Below are 20,559 nucleotides of genomic sequence, written 5' to 3' on the forward strand. Positions count from 1 at the left end.
CTTTTTTTTAATGGTGGATACCTGGTTTACATAAACTACACTTTTTGGGCTCCTCTCTCCACTTATGTGTGCCAAAACCACATCTATGGAAATTACAGCTCCACAACATAACTTTGTTGTTAGGATGCTGCATGTAAAAAAATCCCCCAAAAACTTCATGTGAGAATTTTCTCTTGACAAGATATCTTTATTGACTTATGTGACATTAACTGTGTGCGTTGAGTGTGCTCTTACAAAGCGGTGATTCTTGCCATCAAATTTACGTGCGCTGGTGAAGAGCACAGTGCGAGCCGGCATGTTGATGCCCATGGCAAATGTCTCTGTAGCAAACAGGGCCTGAAACAAAAAGACAGCATTATGAGGACTTCATGAATTCATCTTAAAAAGGTGTCCCGGGCAGTTTTCTTGTAAACAAACAAATTTTATGTTTGCATTCAGTGTTTCTTACCAAAAGACTTGGTGTATCTAATAACATGTTGAATGTGTTTTGTTCTTCATAAAACATCTGCAAAGGGGATTTCTAAAGTCCAAATTCAGACCCTTACACCTAGCTACAAGCTTCTGAGGATAAACAGGCCATTTAGCTATTAAAGGCTTTTAATCAAAATGCTACATGCTCCTGCTCCACTATGTGTGTGTGCTTGAAGATTCTAATTTTAAATCATTTTATAAGTTGCATTGTTTAGATCCATGTTTGCTTTCTAGCGGTCTTCTTCCCTGCCTGTTGTTGGCACATTGCTGCGAGGGTTGGCGTGTTACTGCCATTGACAGTTGATCAGTGGAATACAAGTTAAAAAACCAAAAACACTGCTGCACAACGCTAACAGTGGTAAAAACATTGACAAATTTATTTTTGAGTTTTATATCAATTCTTACCATTAAAGCTTACTTTTTTATTATGCATGTACACATTGTTTAAATTCAAGCATTACAAAAACTACCTTTGTGATAAAGTAAGGTAAACATTCCTTGGTCATCCTCACAAATCAAGTAATTCTGCTGAGGGATGAATCATATTTGTTTAAATGTGTTTTGATGAGCTTCTTGATGCAGAGACAGGCGTACCTTGATCAGGCCTTCAGAGAAAAGGATCTCTATGGTCTCTTTCAGGATCGGCAGCAGGCCTCCGTGATGGATTCCTATCCCCCTCTTCAACAACGGCAGCACATGCTCCACCTTAAGAATGCAAAGACCGTTGATAGGCTGATTAGCGTTGTGTTTGTTTATCAAAAGGTTTAGTGACAAATTCACCAGCTGGCTTATAGGAGCAAACCCATCAACAGCAATGAAACAGAGAATGAAAAAGCATATAACCCTCATAGTGGAGCAGTGTGATGTTTGGTTGGCCTTGCTGTTGCTCTTGCTGTAGCGGTCTACCCACTAACTGTTACCTCAACCGGCTGGTTTTTATAATGTGACTCAGCTCAGCATGGTAGAAAAAAAAGGAGCACAGTGTTTAAGCCCATGTTGACATTATATGTGCAGCTATTTACATTAAGGCAGTTTAACTGTCTTCTTTTAGCAGAAAATTATTCTTAAGGTCAGGAGTAAGAGCAACGTGGATGGTTATTAAAAAAACTGTTCAGAAGTTGAGGGGAAAAGTGAGAGTTCAGTACTCCTCACCTGAGGGAGTTTCTTGTCTTCGTCAGAAAGACAGTCCACTGCGTTGTTGAAGACTTCCTCCACCAGACGTTTCTCATCATCTGGAACAAACAATGCATTTCTTAATGTCTTGACATATCTCTTCAGAAAGCGTTCTTAATATTAGCACACAGCCATGTCTTACATACTGAACCTGCTGTGTGTCACAATTACTACTAATTACGCACATGCGCGGGGGGAAATGTTGTTTCAAACATAATTCCTCTTGGTGTGTGTGTGGTTAATGTGGAATAACGGGGAGAGATGTTTTGAGAGAATTTGTTGCAGGGAAAGTTTAACCACCCAGGGATTAAGCAAACAAATGCTTCAAGTCTGTGTTAAGTCAACTCAGATTTTGCAGCCATATGTTTCAACAAAACAGTTTCTCTAATTAACGTTTTGTAAAATTTCTTATTCAGTTTTTACAAAACATCTACAAATATTTATTTTGTTCAAATGAAGACTGAGGTTTTATTACAAAAACAATCAATGTCTGTAAAGTGAGTGAATGCTGCCACATGTAAAAGAAACATTTTATTATTGTAATCTGTTGTATATGAATGTACCACCACCAGTGTCTTATTATAAATCTAATCACATGATGCTGTTTACTGTGGCTGGTTGGCTATCTCCTTGGATATGCATCCATGTGGAAACTTAGTCACAGGTCTTTATTTATTAAACCCTTCTTGGAACCCTTTGTCTTATGAGCCTGTGTTAGTCGGAAGCTTCCCCAAAGTATGATGGCCCAGCATTTATTTTTAAAGTCAAATTACTTCTGTGTCAACAGGACTTATTATAGTGGTTTACACACAAAGAAATACCACAGACAAAAACACACTGGGGCAAACGTCAAAAGCAAGGTAAGCCCAAGCTAAATCCATGGCTCCAGTAAAACAGCCTGATATAAAAACAGTTGCATTATAATCCACAGAGGGAGCAGGGTTTTCATTCAGACGTTTTAAGGGCTACGAGTCTGATAAAGCTCCACGTGCGGCCCCTAGAGGCTGCAAAACACACTAACACACACTCTAGTGCCATTCAATAAGCAAGCCAGAAGATTCAAGTTTGCCCCGAGGGTGGGACCAAAGGGAACATCAGAAAACATCCAAAAGGTAGTGTCCAACCTATAAGGAGCGTGATTGTACTCAGAAAATGTCATGGCAATCATTCACTGATGTTTCTTCTGTACAACTAGAAAAATTGTCCTGGTGATGGTGGTAAAAGAAAGAACAAAAGGTTCTCAAAAACATAAAGATACTTCTATTCATAGAAAACGTCACGGCAATCTGGTGAGAAGTTTTACACATGAAGATCAGTTTACTGGGTTGGGCCGATTTCCGGGATCACTGATCACATTTACCAGACTAAAATAATTTGACTGTACCAGTTGAACCAGCATTTGTCACTAGGACAGTTTGGTTTCTAGAATGTTCATGTTTATTGGGGTTTGGAGACAATATAGTACCCTCGAAATCCAGACCCAAATCCGAAAGATTAAGGGTCTGGCATTAAGTAATGAAAGTCGCCCATCTCGTGGGGCGGCACCAAGCGTGCCTTTGAAAATCTCACTGCATGCAATTGGATAACACTACGACCAATCACAACAATGCACTTGGTGACATATCCATAAGCTTAGCTACCAGCGGAGCTCACTGGTAGTTTAAACTGCTCACCTCTGGCCCGCCTAGATCAGATACACCAATGCAAGTGCTCTTCACTAGAGAGAAGTGGTCCCTATGAGTTTGTAAATGACAAAGAAAAAAACTCTAAATGGTTATGTTACAATTTCAACCATTAAAAAAAGACTACTAATCATATCGATAGAAAAATTCACTCCACAAATCTAATTTGAACAATGTTCCCCAATCAAGTGAATATGTTATATAAATAATATGTAAATAAAAGGCTTTCAGTGTTGGAAGAGCTCAGCATTAAATAAACCTGATAATTTTGAAACCAAGCTGAGGGAGGAAAATGTTTCCCAAGTAAGACTTCATAAGCCTGTTTTATTTCACAGAAAAAGGCTGAAGTCGGTGGATATGAGCCAAGCTCAACCTACTGCTGGATTGTCTCCCATCGTACAGAGATTTGTCCTCATGAAGCAACTTCACTTTTCACTGGACCAAACAACAGCACCAGCTGTGCAGCCACAATAAGTTACATTCATGACACTCACGCAGTGGGGAGGATTCACTCAGCTTCCACCTGCCAACAATTTAGCATTTTGGTGAGCGGTTCTGCTTGCCCAATTCCAACCCCCTACCTAATGCTCACAGCAATTTGTCATAAAATGTATTTGCTTTGCCATTTTAGAGTGCAAAGACATTATTCTCACCAACTCTGAATCTAACCATGAACATAATCATTGTTAAATGTGCTGATAGTGTTACTTTATATCTGAACAGTCAATTTAGCTTATAAGAGGTACATAAGGTCAAGCTGACATTTGATGACTTACTACTGGCGAATAAACAGCTAGGATTATTATATCCCTAAACCCAGGGTGTGAAATGTCTTTTTGTCTCTTAAAAAATGTCAAACATTTATTGGATTAAGAAAATAGTTGCTGATTTAACTAAATGATTGATCGACTTATTGTTGCAGCTCTAGAAAATATAATTAGAATATGAAACGTAAGTCCATGAAGTTAGTGGACTACAAATCAAGATTGTCAACACAACTGAAAACTCCTGTGCATTGTCACAACTGGAAAATATTTTCACATTATCAGTCAAATCAGTGCCTTGTAAACACAAAAATTGTTGATCTACATTATGCTTAAATCAGCTTGACGTGCAATATGCCCTGACTCAGTTTAACCAAAAGAAGAAAATGGTTATGATCTTATGCCAAAAACAAGTAACCTACCATTAATCTGCTGTTCAAGGGTTTGACATAACCCTTGAACTGTACACATGTCACAAAACTACTAGGACTGTTGTATATACTTAAAACTAAAAAAGTACTTGCAGAAGTATTACAACGTGCTAAGTCATTCTTGACTTGCTTAACAACCACTCATGTTGTAAATCTCTATGGTGACAGGCCCAGCGTAGGTTTAGAGTGATAGGTAGGGGCCGATGCCAAAATCGCAGGAACAGCAGGAGACTTGGTTGTTTATGACCAAATCATGAACTGAACATGGCCGTGGTGTAATCTGAGTCATGTCTTGTCTCCTGCACGCTCTAGGGAATCATAAGGGTTTACAGTCTTTAAATCAAGTTTAACGATATAGGACGTTATTTCATATATGTTTATTTGTGATGTGTGGGTATGTAGATCTTTTAAAATGCACGTTTTTGTTCAAATAAATGTACCTATTAAAGTTATGTCTCCCTTTGTATTGGTTATCCCTCTTGTGACCATGGTGTGCAAAAATAGATATTCAAATATGTTTAAGTACTTTTTTTAGAAGGAATATTCAAACGTAATTTTTTGACAATTTTGACAGCCCTGCTGAATTGGCAGCATAAATACACATACCTCTGTTAAAGTCCAGTTTGGCTACCTGTAGAGCGTAGGCCTCACATTCTTTCTTGCTGAAACTGAAAATGATAACAGGCTGGAAGTTCCTCTCCATGATCATCTTTACAATCTTGAACACGCTGGATGGACCTAAGGAAATCCAACATGCGAGTATAAATGAAATTTAACACAAACACAAACACACACACACACACACACACACAGAGAGACAGACACACACACACCTCTAGTGCCTCCTTTCCGTCCTCTCGGGTCCCACTTGCCCCCTCCACTGCCCCCTGAATCCCCTGCATCTCTCAGCACCTGCATAGCCGTGTTGAAATTATCCTCTCTGAAGTCTCCCTGAAGAAAAGCAAAACAGCCAGACATTATGTATTATCCAAAGGTTTCTTCCAAAATTAGGAGACAGATAAGCTAATGTGGGAGCCGACACATCCTATCTGTGTCTAGTCTGACTTGTATAGGATTAATTAGCCGACTCTCCTTCATAATTCAGTTTGTAGGTGTCCTTACATTCTCATCAACAACTAGGTGGAGTCCATCGCCCCCTGATGGGAAGATGTAGTGTTGCAGTGGAGTGGGACGGTAGTCTGTGTAGACTACATGGCATGGCTAGAGGAGAAATGACAGAAACACTTCATTAATTAACACAATAGAAAAAGACAGGTCCAATCCTGACCCTTACATATAGACAGAAAAGTATCACCTTCTTATATTACATACAGGAGGAGGTAGAGTAACCCTTATCATTACAATATATGCCAGTATAATATTCCACCTGCTTATGTAGGTGACAAATCCACTCAGCAAACTGCCTGGCATTGGGGATGGTGGCTGACAGGAAGACGTAATGCACATTGTCAGGAAGAAGAATGATGGTCTCCTCCCATACCACACCACGCTCTGAAATGTCCAGAAAGCAGAAGGATTTGTTACAAGCAGAAACCTGTTTGTGTACTTACCCGAAACCTTTGCGGTTTACTTGTACAAAACTTTCTTAACCAAGCAAACTTTAAATTGCTCGTTCCAACCTGATGAATGCCACTTGTTCACGAGAAGTGCGTTAATGAGATTTGAACATTAGCAAATCACTGGGCCTAAAATTTCCATATTTACTACTTAGTTTGTGGGCAAGTTTCATCTACTAAAATGATACCAAAAATTAAAAAGGAAGAATTTCACACTACATTGCTTCTATTCCTAAAACAATAGACAGCAGACATTTAGCAGCATTAGAAGTCGTATTGAAAGATCCGAGGATATAGAATATTTTAACAGGGGTGACAAAGATGTGAACCGCCTAAGGGGGTCTAGGGGCATGTCGAGTTTGCCTCCCTGAATAATACAGCTGCCAACAATGTGTCATCAGAGCAGAGCTGTGCTGGGACAGAAACCAGCTAAAAATAACTGTTATAAATGTTGTTTCCTAACAACTACTCAACGGTAGAACTTTCTGTGCTGAAATATGCCAATAGAATGTGCCATTATATCAGCAATTCCTTGTCCATTGGAGAAAAGGCATACTATCTGTGCATGACTTGTACAACACTCAGGACCACTCATGAATTTAGTTTGTACCCAAGAAGTTTAAAGACATTATTGATGAATGCAACAAAATATCTTAAATTATCTTATGTGCCTCCTAAGAATAAATCTGCTCATGTGACTGGGTCTTGCATGAGGCCCAATGATCCAAACCACACGGAAGGACAGTTAGTCAACAGTGTCTTTGTCGTTTTTTATTCTGCACTCACCTGCATCTCTCATGTAATGGATCTCGTCAAAGACGACCCACGCCACTTCCCTCATGATCTCAGAGCCTCTGTAGAGCATGCTCCTCAGGATCTAGGAGAAATGCAATTTATCGTGTCAGAACGACCTCTAAATGCTGCTTCTGCTCCAGCTCCATACTGAACCTGCAGCATACTTTCTATTTACTATTTGACAAATCCAATATTAACCCATTTTTCATATATCTTACCTCTGTTGTCATGACAAGGCAGGATGCAGTGGGGTTTATGGTGACGTCACCAGTCATCAGTCCCACATCCTGGAACTCTTCGTACATCTCTCTGTACTTCTGGTTGGAGAGGGCTTTGATGGGGCTGGTGAAGATCACTCTCTGCTTTTCTCTAAGGGCCAGTGCAATGGCATATCTACAAGAAGACATAACCAATTGATCAACATGACCATAGTAAAGAAAACGCAAGTGAACGTAAATCTAAAATTTTAAACCAATGTTTCACCTAAAAGATCATTATGATTGCTATCAACCTTAGCCTTTTGCCACCAAGAAAAATGCATTCCACACTTGCAATTTTAGAGATTTGTTTGGGAGCACAGGTTTCTAAAACAGCAGGGGACCAACTCAATCCCTAATAGCTAAATACAAATGTTGACCAAAACAAGTACATTTAATAAAGCAGCAGTAGTTGTTTAAACGTGCATGAGATCATAGGTGGAAGAATTAAAAATATCCATTTGCTCTCTTTTTGTGACAGTCATATTTTTTTTTCCCTTTTTTGAATAGGGTATTATGTCGCCTAAAGGTGCTCCTTAACTTAATAGTTATATCACATCACGTTTCCAACATCATTATATATCCCAAACCCCTTGTAACAGTACATGCGTACATTTAACTGAACTACTTTTTCCTTTTATTGTGAAAACTTTCTCAAAATTTTCAACTTTAAAGCACTTTAGAGTCCAGCTAACTCAATTCCATCTTACACCTTTGAGTAAAAACAGTGATTATACAGGTGCCTTGACATGTGTCAATGTCATTTATCTGCTGTGTACAGGATGAAGACCTCCAGACAAAGCCTACCTAACAGTACAGTAAGAAATTCATTTTTGAAACCAACTTTTGAAGATACTCACTCTGCACAGACAGTCTTGCCAGCAGAGGTGTGAGCAGAGACAAGCACAGACTCGTTGTTGTCGATACATAAGATGGCCTCACGCTGGAACGGGTCAAGAACAAAAGGGTACTCCTGCAAGACAAGTCAAATCCATAGTAACATAGTAATTGTAGTGTTATTGGATAACATTCTACACCGAAGAAAACTAAATTAATTAGAAGACCTGGTTTAAAGGCACATTATACCTTGGCTGCTTTCCCCACTCGTGGTTTTAGGGGCTTGTAATCATCACTCATAGGAAGAGCCACCTGTGAGGGAAAGACAAATTCTTCAACAATCAGGGTTTGGACGTTTAACAACAAATTACCACAAAAAGAAACTGATATATCTTTATAATAAAAATTGTGTGAATCATATGCTATGGTTTTTGCAATAGGCAGATCTAAAGCCAATTTAGGGTGATAGCACACAGTGCTTTCCACCACAGTCACCAAAACAAATAAAGAAATATGAAGAATGATGTTCATCCTTTGAGTAGAGTTCCAGAAATTAATAATACATTTTATTTGATGGCGTCTTTCAGGAGAGGCAAGGTTGCCTTACATTAGATAAAACCATCCTCATATAGATACAACAACAAAAATGTGAAGGCACATTAAATCTGTTCTCCAACTTACTGCTTTTTCCTTTTCTTGTTATCCATCTGTCAATTTGCTTCTTACCTCGTGTGAGCATCCTTCCACAGTGTCGACTTGCTCCACCTTCACTTGGGGCATAAATTCTGCAAGACTAAAGCAAAAAAACGCCTGTTATCTAAAGCAATTTTAAAACATATTCTGTAGCATCTCAAGCCAGTATTTTAACCTAAAAAAACAACGAACAACCGTTATAATCTCAGTGAGGCCCTTTTTAGGGCTGGTTTATTAGACTGTTAAAGTTTCAGTGGTTGAGGAAGTACTCACGTCCTTTATACTCTGTTGTAAATCAAAATCCCACATTCAAATTTTACTTAAGTAAAATTATAGCATCTACACATACTTTAGAGCTTCAAAACTACTAATAATTTCTCTTTTTATATAATGTAGTAACATAGAAGTATAAAGTAGCATAATATGGAAATACTAGACTAATAAGTAAAGTACCTCAAAATTCTACTTAAGTGACTGTACTCGGTTATTCTCCATCAGTTATAGATATAATAGCACCAAAGCATCCTGTTTAGACACACAGTGTTAAGATGGAGCTAACTCGTCTTACTTTAGGTCATTAGCAGAGACTGTCTCATGTCGAGGTTTCTTCCCAAACACCATCTCCTCTCCACCGTCACTGTCTGCCTCTCTCTTGACTGCGGCAGATGGACCAGCATCTTTGTCGGTGCCATTTTTAGATATAACTTTCCTGGGAAATAGAAGCAAAACATACAGGACACACAACTGTTGTTAGCTGAGCTTGTAACGTTACACATGAACCGTTTAGCAAGCCACATAGACAGGAGGGAGTAGCTAGCCAACAAGAGACTCTTGTAACTTTGGACTGACAAACAATAACTCAACATTATATAACAAGACAAAAACAAATGCAGTTACGTTTATTAGCACAGCCAGGTGTTTTTTATGTTCCATTAACGAGGTAACAACGCTAGCAGACATGATGTGAAGTTTAACCTGAATAACCTAGCTAACATCCAAATTTTAAAGACCAAATTACTATGCAAAAAAAAAGCATTACCCTATTTCTGGTGTCAGGGAAGCAGGTATATTTTTGCTTGTGGTAGTTTGTTGTTCTTCGTCAAACACGCTGAACAAACCGTCTCCAAAAGCGTCTGCCATGATTATTAGGGGCACACTTCCCACAATACAACACGAGGTTGTATCTCTCCGGTATAACTTCCGGTACGGCAACTGGGTTGTCCAAAAGTCACCAAACCCAACATGAAGACGGAGAGAAATACACATTAGCTGTAGCTTTCTTTTTATAACCACAACATTTCAGGACTTTGCTGATGACTTGGAATCGCATAGCGGAATAGAAGAGCCACAGACAGGCCGTGTTTTGGTTATCCAATGGGTGGAAAAAAGAAGAAATCGTCGGCGCAAGCCGCTACCTCGGTGGCCCCGGCAGCAGCAACAGCGGCGGGCAGGACTGGTGCTGCTGCATCGGGGAACGGCGTGGCAGAGGAGCAAAAGAAACAGCCAGCCAACAACAAGCCGGCTAAACCAGCCAAAGAGAACAAGTCAAAAGGTTGTGTGGTGTCTGAGCCATGCTGGATGATGTGTTAACAGTTGTATTACCTAGCTGGTGTCACAGATTCAGAAACATAACTGTAATTGCTGAAAGCTGTTGACGTTGCCATTTTTTAAGATGTAGCTGTTATGTTCGACCCTGTATGCAGATGCGTGCGTTGTATTTATGATACATATTAGTGTAGGGTTGTCCATTCACTGTAATACCTTTTGCATATAGGATATATTGCCTTATTTGCCTTATTTTATCATTTGTCAAGTATACCAACATTTGTCAGGTAACAGTTTCACAAATGCCCCTCTTGCCTTTCTTCATTTCATATTATATTCACTTTGCTGCTGTGACAGCTTGACAAATGGGAATAAAAAACGTTGGGCACTGATAACTGTGAAAAAAAATTTCCCTAATGGATAATTCAGATATTCATCTATCCAGCAATGGCCAATTGCCAGTAAATTAGACATTTTTCATACTAAACAGTTTATCTCATAATCAAGAAATGAGGAAAAAAAGAAAATCAGCCGTGAAACAATTACGATGTCCATGAACTGGATGAGTAGACAAACTTGACATCTGGATTGGCATCAACATACAATGCCTTTGAACTGACGCAATTCTGTATTTTTGACTTCCTCCAGCTCCAAAGACCTACAGTCTTGCCAACACTGCCCAGGTTGACACAGCTGGAGTCTCGGACAAGTCGATTCTTAAAGTAAGTTGTTGGTCCAGTAACTGACTGAGTACTTAATCTTTTTTTAAACTTAAGCATTGTCCCCTTAGCATTTAACATCTCACACCTGAGTACTTAATGTTTATGGTGCAGGGTCACAGAATGTCTCTCTCTCTATGTCAAGTGAAAGTTGCAGCTGTTCTTACAAGCTTGTAACACACTTATTTGCTACACGTACTGAAATAGTCCATTATGTATTCATCTGCAAATCTCACCCATTTTATGCATTGTGTTTAATGCTGAAAAAACACAAACATTTTGTAAAAATAAGCAAGATTTTATCCATTCTTTAACACAGGTTGCTATCCAAGCTGACCTGGAGAAGAAGATCATAAAGCTGATCAATGACTTCAGAGAAGAGAATGGGGACAAAGGGCCCATATCAGGCAGACTTACGAACAAGAAATTGATGGTTAAGACAAAATCATCCATCTGAGTCTTCACAGATAATACACATAATCACAGATAATACACATAAATCTGTTTCCATGACCGAATGTTGTATTCAGGTTGTCTTGTTTGTGGATGCAGGACCTGTACACAGCTCTGCAGAAGTTCAACTTTAAGAGAGAACACATTGAGGAGTCGATGAAGAGTAGTGTGCTGTACGGAGGGGATCTCCACTCTGCTCTCGACTGGCTCTGCCTTAACCTTAAAGATGGTATTAGAGCGTCAGCAGTCATTTTGATGTCATTAGTGTATAGCTCTTCAGGAGACAGGGCTGTTAAAACTCTGGCTTTCCTAATGTATTGTCTGTATACCAGATGAGCTGCCGGATGGTTTTGCCCAGCAGATGCAGGAGGAGAGTCAGAAGAGCAGGCCCAAGTTCCAGCCTCCTGCTCAGCAGAAACCAGCAGCCCTGAGCCCCAAAGGGCACAGCAACACCCGCAAAGAGACTGTTAAGGTTTGTGTGCCCATTTACAAGTGTGTGTTGGCTGGAAAGAGATGAATTGTCACACTAAATTGAAACTTGGTGTTGGTTAGGCAACAGAGAAGGATGAAGCTGCAACCGTAAAAGATTGGATCTTAAGGTATGCAGAGCAGAGCAGTGATGAGGAGGAGGAGGAGGAGGAGGAGGAGAAGGAAGCTGGGAAGAAGGCACACAATCCTGAATTGGAGGAAAAGTTTGATCCAGTGAGTAAAATTAAAGCAACTTACAGCTGAGATCTCTTTTTTTTAAGTGTAGTAAATGTCCTTCAGTATTTAGCATGGTGTACTAATTGTGTTATTTTTGTGTGTGTAGAATGACAGGTATTTGGTCCTTACTGCTCAACTGTATGACGCAAAAGAAATGGCAGCTGTTGCCAAGACAAAAGGAGACAAGGCGGGCCAGAGGATGGCACAAGACAGGATACGTATCATACAGCAAGGCAAGTGGGCTTGGACTCTTACATGTACATATTTACAATTTCTTCTTATTCACTTTTGACTTGTGTATATAAAAACATTTTCTGTTTCTAGAAATGAAGCCTCTGGAGTCCCACCCCATTTTCAATCCAGCTATAAAGGTTGTAGACGGGCCTCAAAGGGAAAACAAGATGCTTCCTGTCAGCGAGGACAAAGAGGATCTCAGCTTCAAGTTATTTGAACAAACTGAAAAGGCCCCTCCTGCGGAGAAAGGTTTGCATCTGGCAGATAAACCCCATCTGAGCCAAGTGACTTTAACAAAACACGTTCAAAGTGTTTCATAGGACATAGTCAATGTAACACATAACATACTATTGCTTCACATTGTAATGCTTCACATTGTATTGTCACAATTCAAGTCCAATAAACTATATAGCAGCACTGCAATAGCTCAAGGAAAAACAGAACAAGAGATACACATTTGGGACTTTTGTGGAGCTGTTTGTACAGTGGATGTACAAAAGGTCAAATAATAGATGAGGCTGTGAGGGGAAAAAAAAAGGATTTCCAAAAAAAGTGTCACAAATTCATCATGTTTGTTTTGTCTCATTTTTCTTTTGATCCAGTTCCAGTTGTGAAAAAGAACGAGCCAAAGGACGTTCGCAATTTTGACTACACAGCTCGCAGTTGGACAGGAAAGTCCCCCAAACAGTTCCTCATTGACTGGGTCCGAAAGAACCTGCCCAAGAGTCCACCACCGACTTTCCACAAGGTGCCTGCTGGTAGACACTGGAGATCCAAGTAAGTAAGTAAGTGTGTGTGTGTGTGTGTGTGTGTGTGTGTGTGTGTGTGTGTGTGTGTGTGTGTGTGTGTGTGTGTGTGTGTGTGTGTGTGTGTGTGTGTGTGTGTGTGTGTGTGTGTGTGTGTGTGTGTGTGTGTGTGTGTGTGTGTGTGTGTGTGTGTGTGTGTGTGTGCATGTTTCAGTGTCCTTGTTTCCATTCACAAAGACATACATTCTTTTGAATGTAGCTCTATAATATAATCTTACAAAACTATCAATCATTTGTGCTACATCAATTGGAGAATGAAAAAATCTGCAGTAGTATCGCGCTATTTTAGATCCTAATGTTTATGGTCGGCTTATAACTACATTTAGATATATTTTGAATGGATCTGATGTCTTTGTGTCCATCAGGGTGCGTGTTCAAAGAGCAGAAGATGTTCTTGAGGTTTGTCCAATTATCTTGACTGAGGATAGCATGCAGGCGCAACATCTGGCAGCCACACTGGCACTCTACAACCTTGTTAAAGGACAGGTAATAATGTGACCCAGCAGACAATACCATTGTTTTCCTGTGCTGCTTGACCTCACATTTTCTGTTTTATCCTTCTTTTTAATCCTAATGAACCTATCTATCTCTCTCAATCTCTCATTCCAGTCAGTGCACCAGCTCCTTCCTCCAACCTACAGAGATGTGTGGCTGGAGTGGAGGGACAGCGAACAGCAGCAACAGGAAGAGAGTCGCATTGCTGCTAACAAACCTCGGGACCAGTTCATCTCCCGACTGCTGACCAGACTCAAACAGCAACAGAACCAAAACCAAGTGCAAGAGTCTGGATGCCAAGGCCAGTTGGGGCTGGGCATAGCTGGAAATGAAGAGCCTGAAGAATCCTGGGAGAACCTGGCAGGTCTTGATATTGGGGAAGGAGCAGAAGAAGTGGAGGACAAGAGTGAGAAAAGAGGGGGGAGGGAAGCAGCACTCGAGGCATCCAGAGAGCTCTTAATGAAGCTGAAGAAGTCCTCACTGGCCCACAAACTGAAGGTAAATACACTCAAATCGTTGTTGTCTTACCAGGTTAAATATGTTTTCCTTTTAAATATGCCTAAACATAAACCCAAATAATTTAACCTTTCCAGGCAGAGCGAGAGCAGCTTCCCGTCTTCCAACACCGGCATTGTGTCCTGGAGGCTCTGCAGCGCCACCCTGTGGTGGTGGTGGCGGGTGAGACAGGAAGTGGAAAGAGTACTCAGATCCCGCAGTTCCTCTTGGAAGAGCTGTTAACAGGAGGCAAAGTGGCAAAGCCCTGCAACATCGTGGTGACGCAGCCCCGCAGGATCTCTGCCATGAGCCTGGCCTGCAGAGTCAGCGAGGAGCTGGGCTGCGAAGATGGGCCGGGATCGAAGGTGAAAAATAATGTTTTGGCTTGATAGGCTTTAAATATAAAAGCGTTTACTTAGCTTTTGTATAAACAATAATGGAAACTGATGCGATTGTCACAGTCACCTCACTTAATGATTGTTTCATCCTGACATTGTGTTTTAGTCGTCGCTGTGTGGATACCAGATCCGGATGGAGAATCAGTCTGGGGAGTGGACCCGCCTTCTGTACTGCACTACTGGAGTTCTGCTCAGGAAACTACAACATGACAGACACCTCAGTTCCCTAACGCACGTCATCGTAGACGAGGTACTAGCATTTCCTGAACGCACAACCTGTGTGATGCCATATAATAAGTTTCTTTTCCACTTTCAGGTTTAGAGCTGCAGTGATTAATCGATTAGTTGTCAACTTATAAATGAATTGCTAACTGTTTTGATAATGAATTAAATGGTTTGAGTAAAATGTATCTGATTCCTGCTTCTTGAATGTAAATAGTTTCTTAATTTCTTTGTGACAGTAAACTAAATACCTTTGAGTCGTGGACAAAACAAGACATTTATGGACGTCATCTTGGCTTGAACAACATTTTTCACCATTTTCTAACATAGACCAAAAGAAATCACGCATTTGAGAACGTAATCAACAGATCAAACCACATTGAAAATAAGCTTTAGTTGCAGCTCTACCCAGGTTTATGTATATTTTGTTAAATAACGTTTTGTCAACCACACTTGCAGTTACAATTTTTTTGATGCTGTTAATGTTTTTTGTTCAGCTACTTCAATTTTGACCTTTTTTGCCTCACACACACACACACACACACTACCATTAGTCTTGTACTCTTATCCATTCCCTAACAATCCACAGACCTTCAATGTGAATGTGACAAACAAGACAGCGAGTTGATAAGTCTGTTCTCACCCTCCTTCCTCCTTACCTCCATCTCAGGTCCATGAGCGCAGTGTCCAGTCAGACTTCCTGTTAACCATTCTGAAAGATGTTGTCCTGAGGAGATCTGACCTGCAGCTGATCCTGATGAGCGCCACAGTAGACTGTGACAAGTTCTCCAACTACTTCAACCGCTGCCCAGTGATCAGCATTCCTGGCAGGACTTTCCCAGTGGAGGTTAGAGGAGCTTTAGTTTGTCTTTACTTGTATATGTCATTTAACTATTCCTTTTTTTATATTAAAGGATTATAACCTGGTTATCAAGGATAAGCTGAGTCTGTTTTTGCTTTAAGTCCCATCACACATGTATTTCCGTGACATGTATTTCAAGGACATGGCAAAGGAAACAGGATATTTTGAAGCTTCTGCGGTTCCTTCACTAGGTGTACCACTTAGAAGACATAGTGGAACAGACGGGGTACGTCCTGGAAAAGGACTCGGAGTACAGCCAGAAAATTCTTGAAGACGAGGAGGAAGTTAGCATCTCTATCACACAGAAAGGTGGCAAGACATCACAGCACCAGGTAATGTTGGCTTTCTACAGCAGTACAATTGTAATGGTGTGTTATCTGTGTGTGTGTGTGTGTGTGTGTGTGTAACCTGCTGCTGTCTGTGCCAGGAGGTGATCTTGAAGGAATCTGCTTCCGGCTGGGATCTGGGTCCAGATCTTGACCACTTCAGCAGCAGGACTCGGCAGGTGCTGCAGTACATGAACCCTAATAAGATCAACATGGACTTACTCGTAGACCTCATCGACTACTTAGGTACAACCCATCATCAGGAATGTTTTCAGGCCACACATTCTGAGGTCTTGCGTGTTAAATTTCTGTATTTTTGTGCTCTGCCAGACAAATCCCCACAATTTGCAGAGTTGGATGGAGCCGTTCTCGTGTTCCTCCCAGGTCTGGCTCACATCCAGCAAGTCTACGACCTGCTCTCCTCAGACAAGAGGTTCAGGGACAAAAAACGGTAACTACACAAACTGATCTAATACACTATACACTCATAATAGGACTTGCAACAAACACACTATAGTGAAACACACAAACTGTACCTTTTACTTTTTTATTGGCTTTACTATGTGTTCTAACTGTCTCTTTAAGGTTCAAGATTGTTGCTCTCCACTCGACTCTCACATCAAAGGACCAGGCTGCTGCCTTCACAGTGCCACCTGCTGGAGTTAGAAAGGTACTTCTGAATGTGGTATAATCAAGCAATGAAAAAAAGAAAATAGAAGGATAAAGGTAATGCAATATTCAAAGTCCTTTTTATATAGAGCTATATTTCTGTTAAAACATCTCACACTATAACAGATTTTTTGGGTTTTGGGTTTTGAAAAGAACATTTTAATACCCTCTGGTAATTTTCCTAAGCGGCTGAACAAATGTATGAAAACGTCCTGAAAGTCGTTACTGCTATTCTCTGCTTTGTGTCTTTTTAGATTGTCTTGTCGACTAACATTGCAGAGACAGGTGTGACTATTCCCGACGTCGTGTTTGTCATCGACACTGGAAAGACTAAAGAAAATAAGTAAGGACTTATGAACAACACCAGAAATGAAAGTTGCATGTTATTACCAGTAATGCTATTATATGATTGTCTATTAATTTGGAACGGATCGTTTGAAAACATCAACCGCACGGTGGCGCTACAGGAAAAGTCTGGAGATCACCAAAACTATTAAAATACATTATCTGGGAACAAGGGATATCTGAACCAAATATCATGGCAATCCATTCAATAGTTGGTGAGATATTTTAGTCTGGATCAGTGATGGACAGACCAACATTCCCAGCCCTAGAACCATACCACCAGCATGGCTTATGATTACAATAATGGGAAAATCTTAAATGAACTCGGTTGTAGAGAAACTGGTCTGTTGTGTCATTCAGGTACCATGAGAGCAGCCAGATGAGTTCTCTAGTGGAGACTTTTGTTTCCAAAGCGAGCGCCCTCCAGAGGCAGGGGAGAGCAGGACGTGTCCGAAACGGCTTCTGCTTTAGACTCTACCCAAAATTCAGGTATGGAGGTCATCATTCATTATGCAGAGATGGGAATGGGAACACAAAGCAAGAAAACCAATTGTTTCCCATATCAAAATAAAGGATGTGTTGATCTTTTCCACTCTTGTTTGACCCTCTTTACCTCAGGTTTGACGCCTTCATGAATTATTCCATTCCTGAGATACTACGGGTCCCACTGGAGGAGCTCTGCCTTCATATTATGGTATATAAACATCACTGAGTGACACAGACACAGAAATAAAAATTCACACAAAGCTAAGAGGGTTCCGTGGGATCTTAAAAAGGGTTTAATTCGCTGAAAAATGTGTTCTATGTCTAAAATAATTGGAAACTAGTCTAAATGTTTTCATTGAAGTGCTCTCGCAGAGCTTTACAATGTTATTTTTTATTCTGGGGTGTTGCAGTTCTTTCTTTGCTACTCCAAATATAATTCCCTGTATGTACAGTATGTATACACAGTATGTATGTACAGTATGTATGTATGTATGTATGCATGTATGTATGTACCAACATGCAACTCATATTACAGCCGGTTGCAAGGCTGCACAAGTCTCTTTTGAAACCGATTACATTCTTCAGCCATGGGGAAGTGCAAGTTTAGCGATGTTTTCGGACTCAGACTTTTTTTTTGGGGGGGGGGGTTATGTCTTGATATAGGTCTTAAATTCTATTTTAAATGGTCATTACAAAAAAATCTTAAATTTGACTTGGTGAAACATGCAGAAACCCTGGTTAAACATTTCTCCTTTTACAGGGGCAACATATTTAAAGCTTCTGTAAATGCGTTCTTCACTCCCCTCTCTCTTCCCTTCCGTAGAAATGTCAGTACGGCTCTCCAGAGGACTTTCTGAGCCGGGCCCTGGATCCTCCTCAGCCCCAGTCGGTCAGTAACGCCGTCAATTTGCTGAGGAAGATCGGTGCGTGTCACCCTGACAATCATCTCCTCACCCCTCTGGGACACCACCTGGCCAGTCTGCCTGTCAATGTTAAGATTGGCAAGATGCTCATCTATGGAGCCATTCTCGGCTGCCTGGAGCCCATTGTACGATCCACTGCCTCCTTACTCAGAAAACAAATAACTCTAACTATGATTCTTTGTAATTGTGGGAAGATCTCAGTCTTGGAATTTGTTTCAGGCAACCATTGCGGCAGCCATTTCAGAGAAGTCTCCCTTCTCCACACCAATGAACAGGAAGGACGAAGCTAATCTGGCCAAAGCCGCCCTGGCGTTGGCCAACTCTGATCACCTGACGATATACAATGCATATCTGGGGTATGGACTTTTAAAGGCTTGACTTTAAAAACATACTGTGTTTTTTTCTTATATTTATATTTTTAGAAGCCTGTCAGATTGATCACACACAACATTTACTGTCAGTGAGGTGTTTGTTGCCCTCAACAAGAAAACTACTTGGATAAAATCGTATCAAATTAAAACAAATATTTTTGATATTTATAAGTTTTTTTTAAATCTTGGAGCTCAATATTTCTCTCTTCTCTCGGATGACCTTTTCTTCTCTTAACCTGTGATACTGTTAGGTGGAAGAACTCACAGACCGACGGACAAAGAACAGAACTGTCGTACTGCAGAAAACACTTCCTCAATCGCACAGCTCTCATTACAATAGAAGTAAGACATGCACATGCACACATTGAGGCACATCTGTCTCTTCCACCCCCCTGCCTAACCCCATGTTTGACTACATCTTGTATCCAGGGTGTTAAGCACGAGCTGATGAAGATGATGGAGCAGGCTGGTTTCTGGTCGTCTCGCAGCTCCTCTTCTCGCTCCAAGCCGCAGACAGCGTCGCTGTCCAAGCAGCAGATCTCGGTCCTGAACGCAGTGCTGACGGCGGGGCTCTACGAAAGCGTGGCCCGAGTCTTGTGCACCCCCTCTGTGGATGTGCTGGAGCGAGTGGTCTGCACGGTGGAGACGCCCCAAGGCAAGGCTCAGGTCCACCCCTCATCTGTTAACCGCAACCTGCAGACACACGGCTGGCTGCTGTACCAGGAGAAGGTATGGGTGAAGTGTGTGTGTAATATCTGCTCATCTCTAAATCCTATTTGTGCTAATAAATGTTTATGCGCAGGTGAAATACACTAAGATCTATTTGCGTGACACCACTCTGGTACCTCCATTCCCCATGCTGTTGTTTGGAGGCGACATCGATATCCAGCACAGAGAAAGGCTCATCACACTAGACGGATGGATCCACTTCCAGGTCAGAGGTCATCAGGGGTTGCTCTGGAGTTGTTAAAGTTGTCCATGACTTCCTGTGCCCATTTCCCTTTCTTTTGCAATGCCCTTCAGTAGCAGCAGCATGTGCGTCCTTGCACTTAAATTAAAATGGATCTTCCATAGTTTTTTAATTGAATTCCATGTTGTTTACTCCTAAAGGCTCCTGTAAGAATTGGTGTGATCTTCAAACACCTAAGGAAACTAATGGACTCTTTGCTTGAAAAAAAGCTGGAGAACCCGAGGATGAATCTTGAAGGTAAACTTAAGCATCACACAATGGCCTTTTTTTAAAGCAGAGTAAGCAGCATATCGTGAAACACTTTTGTTTATTGTGCCCATGGCCGTACAGCAAAACCTAAAAAATGTGAATAAATACTGAACGGCTTACATTTTTAATCCATTCTGACAACAACCAACCGCATTTCTGCTCTCTGCAGTTTGTCAGGCATGGCTAAGCAGTGCTTGTGAAATTTAGAACTAGACTTGGCTAAAATCTTCTTCTGTCTGCTGTAGGTGAGAGGACCATCCACATGATTCTAGAACTGATCAAATCAGAGTGACATCGGACCACAAAAGGATGTAAATTGCCACTGAAGAACCTGCATCAGTACCTTTTTCTTACCCTATCAACAGACCTATGTCCAGTAGACCTGGTGACAAAGTGCTTCCTAATTGCTCTGGTATTTAGGATGAACAACGGCTGCAGACGTCCTTACGATGAAATGATGGTTACAGGGAACTCTTACTCACATTGAGGAGAACTGTATCATATGAAATGCAAAAACTACATGCTGAAATTCAAGAGGAAAAACTAGAAAATTATGTTGCCAAATGTTGTGGAAATAAAGCTGTAAACTCTTTTATTTGAACCTTT

At 40.8% G+C, this 20,559-nt stretch overlaps 2 protein-coding genes across 2 annotated transcripts in view; one reads left to right on the forward strand and one right to left on the reverse strand.

Annotated features, from left to right (window-relative positions):
- Window positions 1–9,902, reverse strand: part of mtrex (Mtr4 exosome RNA helicase) — a 20,331-nt gene extending 10,429 nt beyond the window's left edge. The window contains exons 1-14 of the mRNA XM_034896574.1: window positions 9,720–9,902; window positions 9,249–9,389; window positions 8,714–8,780; window positions 8,237–8,299; window positions 8,011–8,123; window positions 7,112–7,286; window positions 6,885–6,975; window positions 5,909–6,033; window positions 5,644–5,742; window positions 5,355–5,472; window positions 5,128–5,259; window positions 1,624–1,703; window positions 1,066–1,176; window positions 235–336 (exon numbers count right to left, since the gene is read on the reverse strand). Coding sequence (XP_034752465.1) covers window positions 235–336; window positions 1,066–1,176; window positions 1,624–1,703; window positions 5,128–5,259; window positions 5,355–5,472; window positions 5,644–5,742; window positions 5,909–6,033; window positions 6,885–6,975; window positions 7,112–7,286; window positions 8,011–8,123; window positions 8,237–8,299; window positions 8,714–8,780; window positions 9,249–9,389; window positions 9,720–9,820 — 1,518 coding nt within the window. The 5' untranslated portion in view covers window positions 9,821–9,902. The remainder of the gene's footprint in view (window positions 1–234; window positions 337–1,065; window positions 1,177–1,623; window positions 1,704–5,127; window positions 5,260–5,354; window positions 5,473–5,643; window positions 5,743–5,908; window positions 6,034–6,884; window positions 6,976–7,111; window positions 7,287–8,010; window positions 8,124–8,236; window positions 8,300–8,713; window positions 8,781–9,248; window positions 9,390–9,719) is intronic.
- Window positions 9,903–9,980: 78 nt separating this feature from the next.
- On the forward strand, window positions 9,981–20,554 carry dhx29 (DEAH (Asp-Glu-Ala-His) box polypeptide 29). The gene is made up of 28 exons (XM_034896571.1): window positions 9,981–10,232; window positions 10,874–10,947; window positions 11,264–11,377; window positions 11,497–11,626; window positions 11,730–11,869; window positions 11,950–12,099; window positions 12,209–12,335; window positions 12,427–12,585; window positions 12,939–13,113; window positions 13,508–13,628; window positions 13,752–14,135; window positions 14,231–14,497; window positions 14,637–14,780; window positions 15,423–15,599; window positions 15,806–15,946; window positions 16,042–16,186; window positions 16,271–16,391; window positions 16,526–16,610; window positions 16,864–16,952; window positions 17,315–17,443; window positions 17,573–17,648; window positions 18,264–18,488; window positions 18,583–18,719; window positions 18,986–19,076; window positions 19,164–19,463; window positions 19,537–19,668; window positions 19,845–19,941; window positions 20,199–20,554. Exons 1-28 carry the CDS (start codon window positions 10,055–10,057, stop codon window positions 20,243–20,245), a joined length of 4,155 nt encoding a protein of 1,384 aa, XP_034752462.1. The 5' UTR covers window positions 9,981–10,054; the 3' UTR covers window positions 20,246–20,554.
- The last annotated feature ends 5 nt before the right edge of the window (window positions 20,555–20,559 follow it).

This window comes from Etheostoma cragini, chromosome 16, assembly GCF_013103735.1.
Source record: "Etheostoma cragini isolate CJK2018 chromosome 16, CSU_Ecrag_1.0, whole genome shotgun sequence".
In the NCBI taxonomy this organism is placed as follows: domain Eukaryota; kingdom Metazoa; phylum Chordata; class Actinopteri; order Perciformes; family Percidae; genus Etheostoma; species Etheostoma cragini.